At 45.2% G+C, this 23,657-nt stretch overlaps 1 protein-coding gene across 1 annotated transcript in view; it reads left to right on the plus strand.

The window, feature by feature from the left end:
* Nucleotides 1-23,657, plus strand: part of LOC126214870 (protein disulfide-isomerase A5) — a 175,671-nt gene that overhangs the window by 99,538 nt on the left and 52,476 nt on the right. Inside the window, exons 4-7 of the mRNA XM_049941517.1 lie at nucleotides 8,514-8,740; nucleotides 17,377-17,545; nucleotides 19,845-19,949; nucleotides 21,978-22,284. Of these exons, the coding sequence (XP_049797474.1) occupies nucleotides 8,514-8,740; nucleotides 17,377-17,545; nucleotides 19,845-19,949; nucleotides 21,978-22,284 (808 nt within the window). The remainder of the gene's footprint in view (nucleotides 1-8,513; nucleotides 8,741-17,376; nucleotides 17,546-19,844; nucleotides 19,950-21,977; nucleotides 22,285-23,657) is intronic.

Consider the following 23,657-nt stretch of genomic DNA (forward strand, 5'->3'; position numbering starts at 1 on the left):
ACGAGGCTTAATCCGGAAGTAAGGTTCCCAAAGAGTTCAAATCTGTCAAAACTGCTGTGCGCAGCTGTTCCCCGACTCGCGATTCCGCGCGGCCGTGCTTCACTGCACTGCTCAGTACTGGCTGGGCAGCTGTCTGCAGTGGAGGGAGGTGCCCATTGTTCGTCACGTCAAGTGCGAGATTTGGTCCGTAATTCAGTTTTTGCACGTGAAAGTTACTCCGCCGGTGGATATTCGTCAGTCAGAACAATTGTACGGCTAAGAGTGTACATCTGTTTGACACGTCTGAAAATGGCGCAGGGAGTTTAGTGACGGTCGGAAGGTGGTCCACGATGAAGTACGGAGTAGAAGAGCTTCATTTCCGGAGGCGCTTATCGAGGTGGTCCGACACGGAGTGCTTCGAAACGGGTGGATTACTGTCTGTGAATTTGTTCCTCGGATTCCTAGAGTTCTTACGGTACAGGTGAAAGAGCTCTGATGGAAAAGTTGTTGCACTCGATGGGTACTGCACGTGCTGACTGCAGAACACTAGGAGAAATGTCTTCACTGTGCTCGCCAGTTTCTCCAAAAGTGTCAAGGAGATAAGGAAAGATTGTCGGACTCCGTTGTAACGGGATACGATACGTGGCTGTTTAATTTCACTCCCAAAACGAAAGAAAAGTTCAGACAGTGGCGTCACTCGGGGTTCAGACAGTCTCCTTCTTCTGACAGTCGTGGCCAATGTGTTATGGGATTGTAAGGGGATACCGGTGATAAGATTTCGTGGAACCTGAGACGTCGACCGAATCGGACACTTATTGTGAAATACTACGAAAATGCAGGCGAGCTATCCGTAACTGCTGGAGAGGACAACTGACAGAAGGTGTAATGCCGGTTCGCGAAATGTCTGTCCTCACGTTTCCTGCCGACCCGGGAACTTTGACAAATTTTGATCGGACTGTCGTGGTCCACACACTTCACACTCCGGACCTCGTGCTCAGTGATTATCACTTGTTCCCAAAGTTAAAGGAGCACTCGAGTGGCTAATTCATTCGGAGCGACGATCGAGTCAAAGAAGTGGTGAAACAATTGCTCGGCGGGTTGGCAGCAGAGTTCTATGACCTGGGGATACAGAAATTAGAGCATCGTCTACAAAAATGTGTAGGAAAACATGGGAGTTATGTAGAAAAAATAGAGCTCAGTTTCTTCTTTCCAATGATGTAACTTTCTATGAGAGTAAACAATGTTCTCTCTTTGTAAAAATGGGGGGAACCTTACTTCTAGATCAGCACTCGTAACTTACGTAGAGTGACACGTTAACTTGTGAAATAATTCATTTAGAGAATTTGAGTTTCCAGAAAATGGTGGGTTTTCTAATATACAGTGCACTTTGAAACTTCTCTATCATAAAATAGTACCTAAGTACTACACAGTACAGAGTGGGAGCTCCTCAGTGCCCTCGAACATTGCCCCGACACAGCTCTCGGGCCAGATCGGATCCACAGTAAGATGATGAAACATCTCTCATCTGACTACAAGCGACATCTCCTCGTCATTTACAACCGGATCTGGTGCGATGGTGTATTTCTGTAGAAATGGTGGAAGAGCACCATCATTACGGTGCTCAAACCCGGTAAAAACCCGCTCGATGTGGATAGCTATCGGCCCGTCGGCATCACCGATGTTCTCTGTAAGCTGCCGGAACGTAGGGTGTGTCGGCGGTTCGGTTGGGTCCTCGAGTCACGTGGCTACTGGCTCCATTTCAGGGCAGCTTCCTCCTGGTCGCTCTACCACTGATAATCTCGTGTCCCTCGAGTCTCCCATCCGAACAGCCTTTTCCAGATGCCGAGACCCGGTTCCCGTCTTTTTTGATTTACTAAAAGCTTACGACACGACCCGGCGACATATAATTGCCACATTATACGAGTGGGGTCTCTGAGGCCCGCCCCCGATATTTATCCAGAATTTCCTGTCGCTCTGTACTTTCCGTGCCGAGTAGGTGCCTCCCGTAGTCCCCCCATATCCAGGAGAATGGGGTCCCGCAGGCCTCTGTATTGAGTGTCTCTACTTTTAGTGGCCATTAACGGTCTAGCAGCAGCTCTCGGGCAGTCCGTCTCACCCTCTCTGTATGCAGAAGACTTCTGCATTTCGTATTGCTACATCAGTACCGGTGCTGCCGAGCAGGGAGCCATCCGCGAGGCGCAGTCGTGGGCTCTAGCCCACAGTTTCCAGTTTTCAGCCGCGAAGTCGTGTGTTGTGCACTTCTGTTGGCGTTCGTCCGGAACCGAAACTTTACCTTAATGACGATCCACTCACTGTAGTGGAGACATATGGATTCTTAGGACTTATTTTTGATGCCCGATTGACTCAGCTTCCTCACCTTCGTCAGCTTAAGCGGAAGTGACGGCAGCACCTCGGTGCCCTCCGCTGCCCGAGCAACACCGACCGGTGTGCAGATCGTTCTACGCTGCTGCAGCTCTACAGAACCCTCGTTCGATCCCGTATTAACTGTGGGGTCCGGTTTACGGTTCGGCAGCACCCTCTGCGTCGCGTTTACTCCACCCGGTGCACCACTGTGGCATTCGCGTAGCGACGGGAGCTTTTAGGACGAGTCCGACGACCGGCGTCCCGGTGGAGGCCGGAGTCTCCCCATTGCAGGCTAGGCGTGCACAACTGCTGGCCAGTTAAGTTGCTGAGGTTTGTTCAACTGCACATCTGATTTACCGTCTCCTTTTCCCACCCACGGCGGTTCATCTCCCGCACCGTCGGCCCAGATCGGGGCTTCCGGTTGCAGTTCGTGTCCGATCCGTTCTTTCCGAGCCGGAGTCCTCGCCTTTACCACCTATACTCGAGGTCCGTTCACGTACACATCCGTCGTGTACACCTAGGCTGCAGCTTCGCCCGGAGCTTTCACGTGTCCCCGAGGACTCGGTTAATCCTGCGGCTCTCCGCTGCCACTTCCCCTCGATTCTCGACGTGTAGCGAGGCCGCGAAGAAGTGGTTTACACCGACAGCTCGACGGCCGACGCTCGCGTCGGCTTTGCGTATATTCGTGGAGGACGTACCGGACGGCATTCTTTGCTCGGTGGCTGCAGTGTTTTCACTGCTGAGGTGGTGGCTGTATCTCGTGCAATTGAGCACGTCTGTTCGTGCCCCAGGGAGTCGTTTCTTCCGTGTACTGACACCTCGAGCAGCCTACGAGCTGTGGACTGGTGTTACCCTCGTCATCCTTCGGTAGTGACCGTCCGGGAGTCCATCTGTGCACTATAACGGTCCAGTGGTTTGGCGGTGTCTGTCTGGGCCCCAGGTCACGTCGGAATCCCAGGCGACAAAGTTGCCGACGGGCCGGCCGAAAAGGCTACGCGGAAACTGCTTACGGGGATCGGCTTCTGTACGACTGACCTGCTTTCGGTACTACTCCGCAAGGTTTTTCAGCATTTGGGAGACGGAATGCTGTAACTTCTTCACACGCGACAAACTGCGTGTCATTGAGGAGACTACAAATGTGTGACAGTCCTCGGTGCGGGCCTCTTGTGAGGACTCTGTGGTTCCCTGTCGGCTCTGCATCGGCCACGCCGGGGTGACACGCGGCTACCTCCTGCGCCGTGACGACCCACCTCGGTGTCGGTGTGGTGCCCGGCTGACAGTGGCGCGTATCTTGGTGAGCGGCCCTTCTTTGGCCGCCCTGTGACAAGACTCTTCTGTTTCTGGACTCTTTGCCATTAACGACGCCTCGTCGACTATTTTAGCTTTACATTTTATACGTGACAGTGGGTTTTACCGTTCTATACAAGTTTTAGCACGTGTCCTTTGTCCCTTTGTGTTCTCCACTCTAATGCTTTTAGGATGGACGTTTTAATGTGTCGCGGACTGGCCGGCTTTTCCCTTTTATTCTCGTGGTCGGCCAGCCGCAGTCGTCTGCTCTCTTGTTTTTATCCCTTCTACCTGACTCTCGCTTCTCTCTGTGGTTTTCTTTTCCCGTTTTTTCCACGGTAGTGCCGGTTGTCTTTCTGTCATTCTTCCGGTTCTTCCTTTCTCCCGTTATTGTGCTGTACGACTCCTTTCTTTTCTTCTTTCCCTCGTGTAATTATTTTACCGGGAACGAGAGACCGATGACCTCGCAATTTGGTTCCTTTCTCTCCCTCTTTTAAACCGACTAACCGACCTAAGTTTGTTGCAACTTCTCGATTGTACTGCTTATAAATTAAACCAAATTACTTCATTCTATAAAGTGTATATGTATTACTTAATTTTCTGTTTTTTTATATTATTATTGAAGATCTATTTACATTGTATTTTACCATTTTGTTACTTCTAAACTACGCACATCTTTATATAGATTTCGTGCACGAAGCCACAACTACTGTGTAGTCGAGATTTGATGTGTGCAGTTCCGAATCGGTCTGTGGCGAGTATTCGATATGGGCACTGTGTCGTTCAGTTTGTTCATTCGGTGAGTCATTCGTTGTAGAGCTGTTAAGCTATATAGTTCTTAGGTCTTAATCTGTAGCGAGTACTCGAGATGTAAGGATCTAGAGTCACTTCTGGTTTTGCAGTTAAGCTGTAGAGTTGTTATTCTCGCACCCGGTAATCGATGGGTGAACTTCTGTGCAGTTGCACTTCGGTCAGTATTTTTCAGTTGTTGTCTAGCTTTGAAAGAACAGAGTTAATATGTTAACTATCAGCACTGCCACTTGTGAAATGTTATTAGAGCACTTGTAGATTATTTAAGTTGCCGATATGTGGTGTATTATGAAAATGATAGGTGTGATTTCCCCAAATTGCTTCAGGCAAATGCTGGGATGGTTTCTTTGAAAGAGCACGGCTGACTTCCTTTCCCATCCTTCCCTACACACACACACACACACACACAAATGCAACTCTCATATCCACTGTGCCTGCCTGCCGAGACCAGACTTCCTTGGCAGTCAGAGACAGTGGCAAGTGGTTGTGTGTGTGGGAGTCACATTTCTGTGTGTGTGGGCGGGGGGGGGGGGGGGGTGGATTTTTGACTGAAAGCTTACCTGTTTAGCAGTCATTTTGTTGTGCCTGTCCGCAACTCGGCACTTCCAGTAGATGGTGAGTAGCAATCTGTCCTTTTCATAATATTCTATACTACTTATTAAGACACTGACAGTATAAGGGAGGTACAAATAATGTAGATTATGGAAAGGTTTTCAGTAATTACCACAACCACTTGCTTTTTTAATAGATGTATTTCAGTAAACTGTGATCGGTTTTAGTTGCCTAGTAGCTCCTCATCAGATGGTACATATATACGTACAGTGCTTTTTTTGTTGTAGGTTTGTGAGGCTTGTTATGTATCTGTGGCAAGATAGAAAACGACAGCAAATAAGTGCTACACGTGGTACACTTTCACGAAATATTTACAGTATGAGTTCTACTTGAAAGGTGTTACTTACAGATAGTAGATGCTGCAGCTATATATTTGTTATGTGTAGCACATTGGAAAACGGTATTCGTGTTTTTTAATTGCTTTTACGCACTACAATTAACAGACTTTGCCACAGGCACCAACTTCCGTGTTTTAAAAACTGGAGAGTGTGATTAAACTACAGGCTCAAACATCTTGTCTTAAACCAGAGAAGTTGTTGGTTAGCACACACTGGTGAGGGTTACATCTTACTTACAGGAAATATATATGCCAAATTAACTTAAATTAGTAATAATTGAACTGAAAATTAATATGTGCAATTTACAAGATGTATGAAACTACATTTTTAGATGATACTTCTATTACAGTTAAGAGTACTGGTGTTAGGATTATTTTTAACAGCTATTTTCTTCCGTGATATATTGGTTGAAGTGGCCATACAATTCTGAGGTTATCAGGTTAGTGGTTAATTTACAATTAATAAGTAGTATAGGCATTTGGTAGGGAGTGGTGTGTGTGTGTGTGTGTGTGTGTGTGTGTGTGTGTGTGTTGTGTGTGTGTGTGTGTGTGTGTGTGTGTGTGTTTGTGTGTGTAGGGGGGGGAGGTTGAATGAGAGGGGAGAGGGAGAGAGACTGTGAGAGTGAGAGTGGGGGTGGGTTGGAGGGGAAGAGAGTGAGAGAGAGAGAGAGAGAGAGAGAGAGAGAGAGAGAGAGAGAGAGAGAGAGTGAGTGAGTTTCTGGATGACGACAATTTAGTTCTTCAAGTTTAAAGAGTCTTTAAAATTCTGAAAGAAGAGGTTATTTGCTAATTCTGTCTGTTCATTTAAAATGGTGTACGGTGATTTAGGTTTGTGGATGAAAAATCTCTAATTGTTCAAGAAGATCCATCATTATTCTCTCGACTACAGCGTGTAGGATACAGAGGTTGGTTTTTATGTATGTAAAGGAATGTTTATTTTCTGTGAGATGGGTGGCAAACTTTGACCTACATAGAGTTTGCCCTATGTAGTAGCAGGAGCAGCTATCACACCTTAATTTATGTATGCCAGATTTGTGAAAGGGTGTGACGGCTCTCGTAGTAATGTGGACTATTTTGTTTTGTATTCTGTTGTTCGTGTGAAAACTTATTTTAACATTGTGTGGTTCAAACAGCTTAGCGAGTTTGTACGACATGTTACCGAGAAAGGACATACAGACTTATTTGGTTTCTTCTGCTGCTGAGGGCTGGCTTGTTCGTATTGTTTTATACGATTTCATTTTGACATCGAGTGTATCAATTATGGTTGCATCGTAAGTATTGTTTGATGATATTGTTTTTAAAATACTTATTTCATTGATTTTTATAGTAGGTTCAGCTTGAATTTTGTTTATTTGGTTGAGTGCTGATTTAAAGAATGCTAGTTTATGCTGATTTTAGTGGCATGATGTATTGTTAATTATGACATCTGATATGGTGGGTGTCCTATATATTTGAAATTTATGTTTATTGTTGTGGTGTATTATATTTAGGTGAAGAAAGTTGATTCCATGTTGAGTTTGATGTTGTACTGTAAACTGTATTTTTGAATGAACATTATTAAGTTATCAGCTAAGGTGTCAACATCAGTGGTTGTCCCATCATATAGCAATTTAGTGTTTATAATAAATGCGTTTTTCCTTTCCTATTTGGTCTGCTTTAAAGAATTTGATTTCTAAGTCATTGAGGTACATGTCAGCAAGAAGGCTAACTGCCCATTTCTAGACCAACATTTGAATATATATTTTGTTGTTGAAGATAAAGTAATTGTGTGATAGCACTAACTCAAGCAGCCCCATTAGCTCATAGGTTTCTATATTACTTAGCTTTTTTGGACGCATTAAGTAATTTTTTATTATTCGAAGCGTGTGTATTATAGGTACGTCGGTGGACATGTTGACTATGTTGAAGCCTGCAAAGTTTGCTGAATTGGATATGGTGATGTCTCTGATGGTGTCGATCAATTAGTAAGTGTTCTCACACGAAAAAGAAGTACAAAAGAGAAATTATTTGCCGTGTGGGAGGGGTCGATGTGTGACTTTCTCCAAAAATACTGGGGTGGGCTGTGAGGGGGGGGGTGGGGGGCGCAATCGTTATCGGGATGATCGTGTTGGTGGTGACAATTTGATCGTAGTTTTGATAAAGCATTTGCTGTGGAAAGTAAATAAACAGTTAGCATTGTGAACATTTGATGGTTTTCGTGACTTATTATGAATGAATGCTGAGGGGATCAGAGTGAAATTTGGCTCATCGTAATCAACAACTTCCAAGAAATCGGGCAAGATCATTACGAACATCAGTTGTGGGGCCAATAACACGGCAATCGCCAGTAACACAGTGACCTACGTGGAGGAATTACCGGCATAGTGATGACCAAATTTGAAACAGTGAGAGGAGAGAAAATGGTTTTGGTAGGCGTAACCGGCAGACGGAAGATGACGGAAGAGTTCGGGATCGTTCACCACTCGGAGATGCGTGCGATGCCCGGTAAACTAGAAGTAGTTTTGGACGAGACCCACACAATCTAATGGGTCAAACAGGAGAATACAAACAATTAAACATGAAACTCAATATATTAGTGCTGAACTACCGACAGAAGATACACACGTGTAGATGAAGTGTCGAATCTGGTGAATGAACTTAGTGTAAGTCAGAAAATGACGGCAATTTTAGATTCTGGTAGTGATACTGTAGTGATCTCCAAAAGTTTGTATGAACAGCTTCATGAAATAGGAGAGGTACCTATTTTCCCTGTCAGTGGTTTACATATCATTACAGCAGCTGGGCACAGAAGTTACGCTGTTACTATACGGGCACTCGTTAGGTGCGAGATTTTAAACAGACATTTTGACGTGTTGGTTTTGATTCCTGACTCTTTGACTGTGGATTGGATTTTTGGCAGTGATTGGCTGGCAGAAAAAGAGGTAAGATTGAGTACGGAAGATGATAATTTCGTTTTTGGGACGGTCGTAATTGGGACGATTGATATTTAATATTTAAATATTAGTAGTGACAGTTACTTTTCGAATACCCCTCGTGACAATATTTTGACGCACCTTTTATTTGAGCTGTTAGGTCGCCTGTGTTCCGGAAGGGCAGACTAGGAGAACCGTGCCGTGTCTCACAGGCTCTCCAGAAGGTGCTGCAGCGCAGAGACGGCCCGCGGCAGATGCTGGTGCTGTTCTACGCCCCCTGGTGCGGCTTCTGCAAGCAGCTGAAGCCGGACTACGCGGCGGCTGCGTCGGAGCTCAGGGGCGTCGCCACGCTGGCGGCCGTGGACGTCAACCGCCCGGAGAACGCGGTCCTCCGGCAGAAGTACAACATCACCGGCTTCCCCACCGTCATCTACTTCGAGTGAGTCGGTAACGCGCGTCGCGATTCTCGGGACGGTCGTGTCCGTTCCTCCCCTGCCGCCCTCGTTTTTTCTCCTTTTGTAACTGTGCCGTTACAGTGAGACGGTACAGCTGGGCGACGCTCGCCTCCGAGAGAAAGAATATTTACCTCGTGTCGCTCGAGTGGCAAAGGTGACGCACGATCGAAAACTCTGTCACATTATATGTTGCGGGGGGTCCTCACTTTCAGCATTGCCTCTCAATCCTTCCCGAAAAATACCGAAGAAACTAAAAATATACTGACCGAGTTAGGTGGTGCAGTGATTAGCACACCGGAGGTGCATTCGGGAGGGCGACGGTTCGAATTACGTTCTGCCTGTCCCGACTTAAGTTTTCCGTGAATTCCGTAAATTGCTTTAGGCAGGTGCCTAGTTGGCTACTCTGAAAGAGCACAGTCAATTTCCTTCCTCACCTTTCCATTTTTGAGCTAGTTCTCCATTTCCGAGACCTCGTTGTCGACGGGACGTTAAAATGCTAATCTTCGTTCCTTCTGAATTTCACTCGAGGTACCCGTGACCTGACGGCACTTTGCTCTGTCGTAGTCCTTTCGGTCGACAGTAACTCCTCTACTGTGTCACTCGTCCGTGCATTTCCCCCTCTCGAAAATAAATGAAATTTAATTTACCGACCAGTCTCTACCGACGTGAAATCTTCATGCTGAGACACGTTAAACCTAAACGCCACTCGCAGATTAGGACTCGGGCACGTTCCGACTGGCCGACTGCAGCTTACGAGGTGCGAGCAATAGACGACTGTGGGACGTGTGGCGATTGTGTCGCCAATCTCTCTGGCCGTTACTGCCTGCAGACGAATCCCGACAGTGGCGTGGCTTCTTTAGTTGAGCAACTCCTCGTCTGACTTCACGAGGCCGAGTGGACTCCATTTGAGACTTTCGTACCTCCTAAAAAAATCTGTGGTGACACCGTGAATTGAACTCGAATTCTTTCGCATACCGGGCAGTGACACTAACTTTTCGGCTAGGTTACCACATCTAAATATGCGACACCGTAAGTTTCCCCTTATTTGAAGTTTGGTGCGGAGAGCTGTGTCAGTAAACTGCACTCAGTGTGTCACCTGTTGCTCGATAGGGGCCCTCTTACCTCCTTCGTCCTGTAACGGTTTCATTGTCTCTGTTAGATTTCTTTTCCGAAAGTCACAGCTTATAACGTACCATTTTGATCGTTAAAATTCAGTGTGCCTTTTGGGATTGCTACTATGCACTGCAGTAATATTCTGAGTCATTAAGAAAATGTGATGCCACTGTATTTATTCTTCTGAGTAAAACAAGGAAAAACTGATCAGTATAATGCAACCGATCCTGTGTGTGAACCAGTCTAAACCCATAAATCACTGTGACGATTGTGGAGTACAGTTATAATACCTCGAGCACCACAGATAATAAATATTAATCTGCTACAATTACTTTCTTGTCTCTTGAGTCAAAACTAGCATTTCTGAGGCAAAATTGTATTATAAATCACTCAAATTAAATGAAAATAAACGTTCGCAATCGGTACGTGTTCACATTGCGGAGGTCGTCCGGTAACTTCTCAGAGATATCCGGTGACTTCTCCGAGATGAGTACGCGACTGTGACCGAGTGCTCTCCACCTGCCAGTTCGGGACACACTTCCTCCGCAGTTCAGCTCGTACCGCCGGTATCTGTAATGGAGGTCCGATTGTTCTGTTAACTTTTGTGAGTCAGTGCTTAATAAATGATATTGTAACGATTAACACGTCATTACAGGTATTGTCAGATCAGTGTTTTAATCAATCGTACATTAAATATTAATACAGACTGTTACACACGTTGGGGCCAAATCTGATACGGGACTCCTTCCGATCGGCTGTCACACGGGGGGAAAAGGTTGGCTGCTGTCAGAGCTTTACCTCGCTCCTGGTCCAGTCGGCACAGTGGTCTGTCGGGAGCTGTAACCTGTCTCTTTACTGGCTCACGTAACTACAGCATCAGATACCTTACGTACAGTACGACAAATCGTAAACTGCACTGTGGCGCGAGCGCCGCAACCTCGACGTACGAAACTCTTCCTTCCGTCTGGACTCAGAGCACTAGGGCCCCTGAGATGCTCGAGGACTCGCGACTGCCTTCGTAGAACTTACTCCCCCTGATATGGCCCACTCTACCTCCCAAAATACACAAAAACAACTGTCTGTGCTGTTTAACAAAAAAGATAATGTTTATTTTTATTATTGATCTTTTGTCACCCCTGGGCCCGACATAAGGTGTGTCGCTTTCATCTCTGGGTCTGAGTGACCTACCCTGTCCTTTCTAGCCTGTCCCTCTTTCTTCCCTGGGAAAGAAACTAATAGACACCAAAGATGTGCTTTCAAATGTATGTGCCAACTTTACTGAGCATTTTGCCTCTTGAAGGTAAGTACTGGGCAGAAATTCTGCCTCAGTATTTTATTGTCTTCTTCTTCTTCTTCTTCTTGCGTTACAGAGTCTGTTTGTTTATTGTTTTCATGTGTGAATTTTTCTTTCGATTTAATTAACCATCTTCCTTCTACTACAACTACTGATTAGGCATGCTTCACTCATTCTTTGACAATAAGCACTTTCTCACTGTCACAGTTTTGTTCCTGACACAACAGTTGTGTGATGGCAATTGTAGTGAACCAATTATACAGTATCAGTCATCTTTTGCTGACGTGCTGTGAAACTGAATTTTTAAAGATTTTCCAATGTAGTAACTGCTTCATCGGTTCCGTGATTACCACAGTAGTACAAGTTTACGTGTCAGCTAGCTCCACGTAAGATGAGGAGATTGGAGATGAAAGAAATTATTTAGATAGTTAAAGGAGATGAAAATTTTATCGTGACGGGTGACTGGAATTTGATAGTAAGAGAAGGAAAAATAGTAGGTCAATACGGACTGGGAGAAAGGAATGCAAGAGGAAGCCGCCTGGTAGGATTTTGCACCGAGCGTAATTTAATCATTGCTAACACTTAGTTTAAGAATCATCAAAGAAGGTTGTATACTTGCAAGAGACCTACAGACACCGGAAGGTTTCAGGATGATTATATAAAGATTAGACGGAGATTTAGGAACCAGATTTTAAATTGTAAGGCTTTTCCAGGAACAAATGTGGACTCCGACCACAATTTAGTGGTTATGAATTAGAGATTAAAATTGAAGAAATTGGAAAAAAGTAGGAAATTAAGGAGATGGGACCTGGATAAGATGAAAGAACCAGAGGTTGTTGAGGGCTTCAGAGGGAGCGTTACATAACTGTTGACCAGAACAGGTGAAAGAAATACAGTAGAAGAGATGAAATAGTGATGGCAGCAGTGGATCAAATAGGTAAAAAGACAAGGCCAAGTACGAATCCATGGATAATACAAGAGATATTCAATTTAATTGATGAAAGGAGAAAATTTAAAAATCCGGCAAATGAAGCAGGCGATAGGGAAGATAAACGTTTAAAAAATAGAGATTGACAGGAAGTGCAAAATTGCAAAGCAGGAATGGCTCGAGGACAAAGGTAAGGCTTTAGAAGCATATTTCACTCTGGGAAAGATAAATACTGCCTGCAGGAAAATTAAAGAGGTCGTTGGGGAAAAGAGAAGCAGCTGTATGAACGTCAAGACCTCAGATGGTAAACCAGTCCTAACCAAAAGAGGGAAAGCTGAAAGGTAGGAGTAGTATATGGAGGGTCTATACAAGGGAGATGAATGTGAAAGCAATATTATACAAAGGAAAGTGGTCACAGATGAAGATGAGAAGAATTTGACAAAGCTCTCAAAGATGTAGGTTAAAACAAGGCCCCAGGAGTAGACGATATTCCACCGTATCTACTGATAGCCTCGGGAGAGCCAGCCGTGACAAAACTCTTATTCGGTGTGTGAGATGTACGAGACAGGTGAAATACCCTCAGATTTAAAGAAAAATGTAATAATTCCAATTCCAAAGAAACCAAGTGCTGACAGATGTGAAAATTACCAATCAATCAGTTTGATAAGTCACGGCCGCAAATACTAACACGAATTCTCTATAGAAGAATGAAAAAACTGGTAGAAGCCCACCTCGGGGAAAATATTTTGGATTCTGGAGAAATGCAGGAACATGTGAGGCAGTACTCACCCTACGACTTACGTCAGAAGATATGTTAAGGAAAGGTAAACATATGTTTGTAGCATTTGTGGACTTACAGAAAGCTTTGAAATTCTGAAGGTAGCACAGCTAAAATACAAGGAGCAAAAGGCTATTTACAACTTGTACAGAAACCAGATGGCAGTTATATGAGTTGAGGGGCATGAAAGAAAGGGAATCAGTAGTTGAGAAGGGAGTGAGACAGGATTGTAGCCTATCCCCAATGTTATTCAATATGTATACTGAAAAAGCAGTAAAGGAAACAAAAGAAAAATTTGGAGTAGGAATTAAAGTCCAAGGAGCAGAAATAAAAGCTTTGAGGTTTGCCGACATTATTGTAATTCTGTTCGAGACGGCAAAGTACTCGGAAGAGCAGTCGAACGGCACGGACAGTGTCTCGAAGGGCAGACGTAAGAAAAAATTCGACCGAAGCAAAATGAGGATAATGGAATGTAGTAGAATTAACTCAGGTGGTGCTAAGGGAATTAGAATAGGAAGTGAGACACTTAAAAGTAGTTGGTGTGTTTCGCTATTCGGGCAGCAGAGTAACTGATAATGGCCGAAGTAGAGAGGATATAAAATTTAGACTGGCAATGGCAAGAAAATAGTTTCTGAAGAAGAGACATTTGTTAATATCAAATATAGATTTAAGTACTAGGAGGTCTTTTCTGAAGGTATTTGGCTGTAATGTAGCCACTTGTGGAAGTGAAACGTGAACAATAAACAGTTTAGACAAAGAGAGAATTGAAGCTTTTGAAATGTGGTGCCACAGAAGAGTACTGAAGATTAGACGGGTTGATCGTACAACTAATGAGAGGTACCGAATGGAATTGGGGAGAAGAGGAATTTGTCGGGAAGACGAGGAATTTGTGGCACAACCGGACCGGAAGAACGGATCGGTCGATAGGACACTTTCCGATATGTCGAGGGATCGTCAATTTAGTACCGGAAGGAAGTGTGGGAGGTAAAAATCGTAGTGAGACCGAGAGATAAATACGGCAAATAGGTCGAGAAAGATGTAGGTCGCAGTAGTTTTTCGGAGATAGGGAAGCTCGCACGAGCTGGAGGAGCACGGGGAGCTGCAGCTGCAACATACGACCACTCGATTCGCGTCGTGCAGGGACAGAATTGGATACATCGCGCTACCTTCTGTTGCACTTGAGAACAAAATGACATATCATTCTGTTCTCAGTTGAAATAAAATTTTGGTATCTTAATTACATTTCATAAATAGCAGTGTCTGGCCTAAAATGAACCGTACGAAAAGTTTTTGCACTGCACTTTTACCTCTTCAAACTCTTCAAAATCTTGTGCACTGTTTTACTTAACTGGATGCAGCCCAATAACTATGACAAATAACAAAAAGAAATACAGTTTTCTATCAAGTGAAGATATCGGACTGTAAGATATGCAAAAGTCAATTTTTTTCACATAATAGTTTTCTTAAAATTGGACGATAAGTATTTTATAGTGGCTGGAATGCAGCTCCCAGCTCAGGTAGGAGCATTTGACGAGCAGTACGGTTACAACGAAGCTGCGCTCAGCACGGAATGCGGAGACCACTTCTGTAGTAGCAAAACAGTTAAGATTGAGCGTGTTTGTGTGACCCTACAAATACTGGTAAATTTTCACACTATATGTACATCAATTGTAATTTCTTTAGTTTAATATGGAGCAGCCATATTATTAATGTTTGAAAATTAGTCGTATATTTAGTAAAAATTTAATTGTCTTCTATAGTACACTTCTCGTTTAGATAGTGACAATTATCTCGCTCTCAGTTATCTTATTTTACGCTACAGGTGTGGCACAGTTTTTGTCTAAGTAAAAGGCAAATTTAATGTACACCACCGAGTGGTAACGGCGAAAGACAGCTGTCGACAAACTTCGGAACCGAGTGCAGTTCTAATAGAGAAGCTTTCAAAATGTAATGTGTGGTTTTGTGAAGCAAATCCTGCAGGGCCCCAAAAGTTGGGAAATATCCTGAACTGTAAGTGAGGGTTTTTTCCTTTGTACAGTGTGGTATACCTATTACTCGGCAAGTAACCTAGTTAGAGGCCTCGAAAATTGCAAAGACCGTACATATGCCAGTGCTGCAATTCTGTGAGAGTGCCGGCAGGTGCGGTAGGTTGGTGTGCAGAGTGGCCGGTCTGTCAGACGGGGCACCACTGAAAGGTTTGACTGAGAAACTCGGCAACGCCCAGAGGCACAGGCTACAGTAGAGTGGCAACGCTGACGAAACGTCTGAGACTGTGGAGCTTACAGGGGCACAACTAGACGTGGAAAAACAAAAAAATTACTTGTTGTCAACACTTGCTGAGGTGTAGAAGTTTCCCAAAGAAAGTACCCACAAGGGGCTAGTGATTTGGTGTGCTCCTGAATAAATTAGAAACCTGTCTCTGAAAACGTTGTTCCTCGGCTTTTAGAAGGGTACGAGGTACTCATTTTATTGGGCACGATAAAAATTCCGGAAGTCGTCCTCGTACGAGTGTATTCCCTCTTCACAAAAAACTGTATACGAGACAGTGCCGTGCTGTAGAGCAGAATCATTTATGATAATGTAGAGAACGAAAAGTCCATCTGTTCCATTCTTTATATAAACTCACTGGACAAAATGTTAGTCACCTCTTAAAAGGGCACACTACTCTCTCTCTAGTGCTACAGATTGCTGAGGACCACTATAATAATTATTTCGTGTGGCTCGATGGCCGGACGCTAGTCTTCCGTCGGGATGCCACTTCGTGAATCGCTCGCCCCTGACCTACCCCAGTTATTTGGTCAGGAAGGAGATCTACAGTTTAATGTGAAATCCGAACCGCACGTTATTTCTGGTAGACCTCCACACTGTCGAGAGGTGAATTCTAGGTTAAAAGGCAGAGTAAAAAACTCTGTCTGATCACGATTCGGTTGTTTGAACTTTCGGTTTCTGAGCACACGCTTCACCACGGGGCTCGACTGTAGAACTGCTGCAATTGGTCGTGTGATGTTAAGTCGTGGCAAGCGAAGTGGTTCCGGTCGGTCGTGTAGAATAGGTACTGGAGACGTGACAGAATGACAGAAAGATGCTAAGGTGTTTGGAAGCGTTCAAGAGTGTACCTCGAATTAAGTTGTCCGATTTGTCGGTCTATCGACACGGAGTCCACGGGGATACACTCGCAGCCACGTAATGCGGCATACTGGTGGCAGTTGTAAAAAGATCCGAACCGGAGACGTCTGTCACACTCTACCAGAGACAATTTGTTTCTGACCCGACAGAACGGTTGTCGTTAGCGACCGCAGGTCCGTCTCTGTCATTTCCGGAGTGAAGGTTGCAAACGGAACTGCACGTGCAGACATTCGAAGTTGAGTACCTCACAAAAGGTCGCGGTCCAGTGCCGTGTAAAACTTCACATTTTCGGTGAGCCAAATTATACAGAAATGAGGCCGTCGCTGCACGGACATAGCGGTGTGACTAAACGAGTCGCAGTTTCGGCTCTTATCGAACGGTGCGAGGCGTCGAATGCACTGGCAGTTCGATGAGGCATTTAATCTGCAATGTGTGGAGTATATAATACGTGTGGGTGGGTTTTGTACCGCGGCTCAGACCCACGGTTAGCGTGAGGCCGGACATTCCTTACGAAATTGCAGTCACGGTGAAGGCTGAAGGTGGCACTGAACGCTATTACTGTATTGTCTTCCGTAGACGAGTAACGTTTAGTCTGGCACGCGTAAGACAAACGCTGCCGTTTACATGTGTAACGGATTTGTACCTCGTTAGATGCTCAGTTTGGCAGCTCTCCGTTACTGAGCAATTATTCCAGAACCTGGTGCAAGTTTCAGTTTGCCTGTCTAACAGCGTCGAGGTGCAACACAAATTTGATTTTCAAAATTTTGCGTGTTTATCGACCAAATTGAAAAGGCTGCCATTACCGTACATTTAAAGTTTTAAACGATAAGATGAATATTACAGTTAGAAGCTGTGTGTCTGTCTTGAGACTGAGTGAGGTGGCGCAGTGGTTCGCACACTGCGACTCGTATTTGGGAGGACAACGGTTCGAACCCACGTGTGCCCGTCCCGATCTAGGTTTTCCGCGATTTCCCTAAATCACTTCGGGCATATGCCGGGACGGTTCCTTTGAAAGGGCACGGCCGATTTCCTTCCCCATCCTTTCCTAATCTGACGGAACCCGTGACCTTGCCGATCGGTCCCCTCCCCCGAAACCGACCGATCTGTCTCGAGGCAGCGTAACTCGCGGTGTGCCGATACCTAAATTTTAATCGTGCAACATTTGAGAATCGGAGCACTTAGTCACTTCCGACAAACTCTGAGCACAATTAGGAAACATTTTCGACTGCTGGCTCACTCTCGTCACAAATTGACTAATAATTCTAGAAGTTGGAAATTCTGTGTGTGTCATTGCGTTTCTTGTCGATTTACAGTAAATTACTGCAATGATAGTGCAGCGGTGCTTCAGTTACATTGTTGCATCATTTTCGTTTTTCCACAGAAATGGAAGCCAGAAGATGGTGTACGAGGGAGAGAACAAGAAGGATGCACTTGTAAGGTTCATCCGGAACCCCGAGAAACCTCCAGAAAAACCGAAGGAGATTCCCTGGGCCGAAACTGATACCTCTGTCTCTCACCTCACCACCGAGACATTTGATTCTTTCCTCGAGGTTAGTGTTCTGTCAAATTGGCTCGTCTTGTATGTTGTCGTGTATCAAAATACACAGATACACTTACGGCTCATTTATTCTTAATATAAGAGAGTGATGGCAAACAATAATTTTTCTGTTTCCCAGTTACAGTTGTTACTTTCTGATGTGTGTGAGTAGTGGTCATTAATACTTAAAAGGTCATTTCAATAATTCTATCACTGTCCGTTTATGAGTTGGTAAGCAATGTATCAACAAGCTGACTATGCAATGATCAATATTTGTCGTATCCTGACAGTAAATCGCTTCTCGCTTGCTTTAAGCATCGAGACGGTTACTATGCTGCTCATATATGTCTTTGATAGTAATTATCAAGCTAAGTAAATTGCAGTTAATGTTACTGAATCACACACGCGGCGATAACGCCCAAAATATATATATCATAAACTCCCACCGATATTTGAGAATTTGGTCGCGATTTCTTTCCACCAAAGTCGGGCTGTGGTTACCTAGAATAATTTTTTAATCAACTGCGGGTTGTAAATTGACAATTCTATGCCCATTCACGAAAGTTACAGCAAATCCGCACTCGAGCAACACGGAAGTTTTTGTTCTTACAACGAGAAAACATATCGTGCATAATACAACAAGGTGATTTGCTATGTCTAAACATATTTATATCTATCTCATTAAAACTCATAACCTATTAAATGTTGTACATAATTAAATTCTTTACTCTGTAAATAATCAGTAAAATTTAGAAGTGAATGACATGCATAAAAAAAAATCTCAAGTTGATATGACATCACGGGTCACTACTGGTTTCGACCCCCCTACACTCACGTGACGCAAACTAGATCGGACTATGTAGGACATACTTGTGTAACGTTACAAGGGATGGTGGTTTCATCAGCTAACATTGGATGTTACTCTATTATCACTGCATTCACTTGTACTACAGTAGGGGATTTTGTGCTTTTATCTCCCGGTAGTATTTATTTTATTACTCGTTTCATTTTCGTGATACATCGCAATGGTTCTGTTGAGACTTGGATATTTTTGCTGCAAGTGTTGTTCCACAAAAGAGGTCACGTATTTGAATGCAATAAATCAGTTAGGTATTACTATACTTGCACGAAACTAAAAGCCTTCACTGCACATAAATAAGAATACATTGCATATTGAGCTACAGACATAAAATCTTTTTTCCCTTGTTCCTCTGTGTATAAATGGCTATACAACCAAATTTTATAAATTTGAGAAATACAAACTGAAGACCCGAATGTATCTTTCACTCTGCAGTGGAATGTGCTCCAATTTGAAACTTTCTGGGAAATTAAAACTGTGCACCAGACTGGAACTCGAACCCGGAAATTTCGCTTTTTTGTTTGCGAGTGCATTACCGACTGAGGTATCTCGGCAGAACTCGGGACCCACCCTCGTAGCTTCGTTTCTGACAGGACCTCTCCACTACCGTCCACCAGCTCCACACGGGACCTCCCACATATCTTGCGGCACTAGTACTCCTGGAGAAAACGGTACTGCAGAGAAACGTTTTAACTGCAGCCCGGGGAAAGGTAGGGCCGGAAGGGAAGCTGCGGGCCGTGCTCGGATAACTCGTCTGTTACGAGCGTTGCCCGGGAAAGGCGAAATTTTCGGTCCGAGTGCCAGTATGACACACAGTTTTAACCTGCCGAGAAGTTTTGTGAATCGAACTTTTAAGTAACCCCGTGTGGCATCGAAAACTGTGAAGAGAGAGTGGAAAACACTGCCCGAGGCTCTCACACTCTGCAGTAGTCTGTGTCTGTCGAGCTTCCCGTTAACGTTTCAGACCCGTAGTGACGCGGGGCCGTACTGTCGGAATGTGCGTTTCGCGAGTTCTTATACGATACTTCGTACTCTGTGACGAGCAGAGTTTTGACTCGTGTCTTCTCGGTGTCGGCCGACAGAAATTGTAACTTCGGTCTCTCGTGTAATGTGGCAGAGTAACGTGCCCAGACCACGAGGGTCTTCAGTGTTTCATTAAATGGCTAACTTTTTTCCCCAATTTTTGAAACGGCAGAAAAAGCCCGGCAATTCTCGACACGTGCATGTAGTGGCGTCAGCTCCTCAGAATATTTTTCGTCGTTTGTGACTCGCCTCGTATTCTCCATTAGTTGTATATCACGTGTGTGTGAAGGTGAAACCGGTGGAATTAAAATGTGGTCGACCGTGTTCAATTTTTTCGTGTGTGTGATACGGTCTCGACTAGAAATGTATGTAACCGTCGAACTGAGACGGTGGGTAGGACAGTAAAAGTGAATGTTACGGTATTTTGCAGGAAGAGCCATCTGTGTTGGTGATGTTCTACGCACCGTGGTGTGGGCACTGCAAGAAAATGAAGCCCGAGTACGAGAAAGCTGCCGAGACGCTGAAGGCGCAGAAGGTAATACTGGAGGAAAGTATTTTTTTACTTTCCGACCTAGTCGACAAGTACTCCAGTCGAAGTGGGATTAAAACTTCCTCGTAGTACCGGACGTGCTGTAGAATATTGTTTGCATGTGACACTGGTGGACATCAGCCCTGAGAGTTTTATGTGAAACTTCTGTTGTAACAGTATGCTCAGTTTGTGTATACATATGTTTCTTTTATTGACCTTTTGATGTTTTTCCGTGGTTACATAAGGTGGAGATTTATTTAAATTGAATTTTCGAAATGCCATTTAATATGCTAATAGAAGGTCCTTGGCGGAACATAAATAATGTGAGGGTAAAGGTAACGAGTAGGACACTCTGATAGTGGTGGTACTGCGTCCTCAGTAGGTATCTGAATGAGATGGAGCTTTTGGACTAGTTGTCTTTCAGATTTGTGTAGATGTGTGCAACCGCACGTGCACCCGTCCACCCTCCCCCTCCCTCACTAACCTGCCCATCCCATTATAGATGTAGAGAGAGAAATCCAGGTTTCTGCAGGGTGAAACTAAGTTGGTTTGTACACTGCATGACAAAATGAAGCACACGGAAGACATGTTTGGATGTCAGTGTACCTCTGTACACGTATGCACAACGGCAGGCACTTAAATGATTGTACTCGCAGGTAGGATTTATAAGGAGCACCGACAGTGTCAGACGGCGATCGACCACTGCGAAGGACACGGAGGTGCCGCTTACTCGTTTGACACAGTGTTATCGCCATGTGACATTTTAATGTGATTTCGTTGCGGGTCTGCTTTTTGCAACTGGTGGAATTGTGAAATATCCAGATTTGTGGGGCATTCGCGTCCGACAGCCACGAGTGGGGATTGCCTTACCGTACTCCGCTCGTAACCCATTCAGACGTGCGCCTGCCAGTCGAAAGTGGACTCCTCACGACACAACACGAATACACTCTATCTGGAAATAAACGCGATTGCCGGTGGGAGGTGACAGACGAGGGGACTGGGGAGACCGGTCGACGATCCTTACATTCGTCGGTGTGTTTTCAGTGTGGGGGCTTGCAGTACCCTACTGGGATACGAGATTTGCTACCCTCATTACTAAAGGTACGACAGCGGGAGTATCGTAATTCTCTCATACTATCGAGCGTTCAGCTTCGACAGTTACCAAATCGATCCCGTCCTCGTATCAAATAGTTCCCCGTGTCACGTTTCGACGAGTCGGAGAGGTACAGGTATCGAGAATTGCCACTTCCTGTGACCTTTGGGCAGGTCCTGTAAACGTACGTTGCCGTCGATCTCACTCCGAGAGACGGAAGGGACACTCGCTGTCGAGCACCACTGACTCTGTGTCGCAGTTCACTCTGGCCGTACACCGTGCGAGGTGACAGTATCGGTGACACTTCGCCTGTAACTTCCACCCGGATTTTGGCAATTCTGATCTGTCTACTCTGCAGATCTGGTCGAACGGTTCTGCGATCCGCGGGTGGTGTGGTGCTTCCGGACGGACCTGTGCCTACGCTTCCCGTCACACTGTCGTCCCGAGCCCGTCACGCACTCTGCAGTCGTCACACTACGTCCGACCGATTGTGCACCCTCTCTCTGTGACTCCCGTTCCCTCGTGCTGACAGTTTGACCTCTCTCGAAGGCAGAAAGGGGGCAGTTAGCCGGACGCTCCGGTCCTCGAGCAGTGCCGTCTTGGCATCTCTGCCTGAAACTTTGCACTGATGTGACACACACCTGGTCACCATTGTTCACTCACACTGTTCCTCATATGTAGGGCTGACTTTTCTCCGTACCGAAAATAAGCTCGCTTAAGGATGAAATTTTAACGGACGTATCCCGCGGGCACGGAAAGGCTGGAGAATAAGATCGATAGTGTTCCGCTGAGGCGTCGTGTCGCGGTGCTTTCCGTTTCCTTCACTGCAGTAGGGGTGTTCACGTTACATAATTTTTTAACCGCTTTGTTACGTAACTGAATCTGTGAGCCTACGTACAGTACCTCACGGCGAGTCGTCGTCGTCGTTTCTGCCGTTTCAGATTCCGGGAGTGCTGGCAGCTCTAGATGCCACGAAGGAACAGGCGATAGCGTCGCGTTACGACGTGAGGGGCTACCCGACGCTCAAGTACTTCCGCGACGGTGCACTGGCGTACGACGTCGGGACGCTGCGGGACGCCGACCGTCTGACGGAGTTCATGCGGGACCCGAAGGAACCTCCACCGCCTCCGCCCCCGGAGAAGCCGTGGAGTGAGGAGGAGGGCCAGGACGTGGTGCACCTCACGGAGGAGACCTTCAAGCCCTTCCTGCGCAAGAAGAAGCACGTCCTCGTCATGTTCTACGCACCCTGTGAGTATCCTCGTCTGCCCGTGGCGTCGCATGGAATCTGCCCGCCGTGGCGGCGGTGTCTGACACGTCGGGAAGCAGCGACGACATCCGCACTTACATCCTACGAGGCACCGTGCAGTGCACGGCAGAGAATACTTCCTACCGATATCAGTTTTCTGTCTCGTTCGTTCACGTATTGAGTGAGGGAGAAATGATTGCATATCTGCCCCAGTATGTGCCCTAATCTCTCTCAGCTCATTCTCACGATTCTCGTGTGAGACATTTAACGGTGAGCAGAATTGTCACGTCATCTCAGAATATGTATTCTCTAAATTTCGTGATACCTGTACCGATGTTCTTCTGCGGATTTCCGTTTCAGTTCGCCAAGCGTTTACGTTACACTTCCGGGTGGGCTGTACCGATCAGTTACGGTCCTAGCGGCACATCTCTGAATTTGTTCGATTTCTGTTTTCTGAGAGGCCAGCTGGTGTGGCAGTTCCACAGTGACGGAAGTACTTTTCAGATGATTGCTTGTAACATCTGACGAAGATAAATAAATTTGTCATTTATATCTTGTGCAGAAAAATGAAATCTCAGGTTGTTGTTGTTGTTGTGGTCTTCAGTCCTGAGACTGGTTTGATGCAGCTCTCCATGCTACTCTATCCTGTGCAAGCTTCTTTATCTCCCAGTACCTACTGCAACCTACATCCTTCTGAATCTGCTTAGTGTATTCATCTCTTGGTCTCCCTCTACGATTTTTACCCTCCATGCTGCCCTCCAATGCTAAATTTGTGATCCCTTGATGCCTCAGAACATGTCCTACCAACCGATCCCTTCTTCTAGTCAAGTTGTGCCACAAACTTCTCTTCTCCCCAATCCTATTCAATACCTCTTCATTAGTTACGTGATCTACCCACCTTATCTTCAGCATTCTTCTGTAGCACCACATTTCGAAAGCTTCTATTCTCTTCTTGTACAAACTATTTATCGTCCATGTTTCACATCCATATATGGCCTCACTCCATACAAACACTTTCAGAAACGACTTCCTGACACTTAAATCTATACTAGATGTTAACAAATTTCTCTTCTTCAGAAACGATTTCCTTGCCATTGCCAGTCTACATTTTATATCCTCTCTACTTCGACCATCATCAGTTATTTTACTCCCTAAATAGCAAAACTCCTTTACTACTTTAAGCGTCTCATTTCCTAATCTAATTCCCTCAGCATGACCCGATTTAATTTGACTACATTCCATTATCCTCGTTTTGCTTTTGTTGATGTTCATCTTATATACTCCTTTCAAGACACTGTCTATTCCGTTCAACTGCTCTTCCAAGTCCTTTGCTGTCTCTGACAGAATTACAATGTCATCGGTGAACCTCCAAGTT

Source organism: Schistocerca nitens, chromosome 12 (genome assembly GCF_023898315.1).
Source record: "Schistocerca nitens isolate TAMUIC-IGC-003100 chromosome 12, iqSchNite1.1, whole genome shotgun sequence".
NCBI lineage: Eukaryota > Metazoa > Arthropoda > Insecta > Orthoptera > Acrididae > Schistocerca > Schistocerca nitens.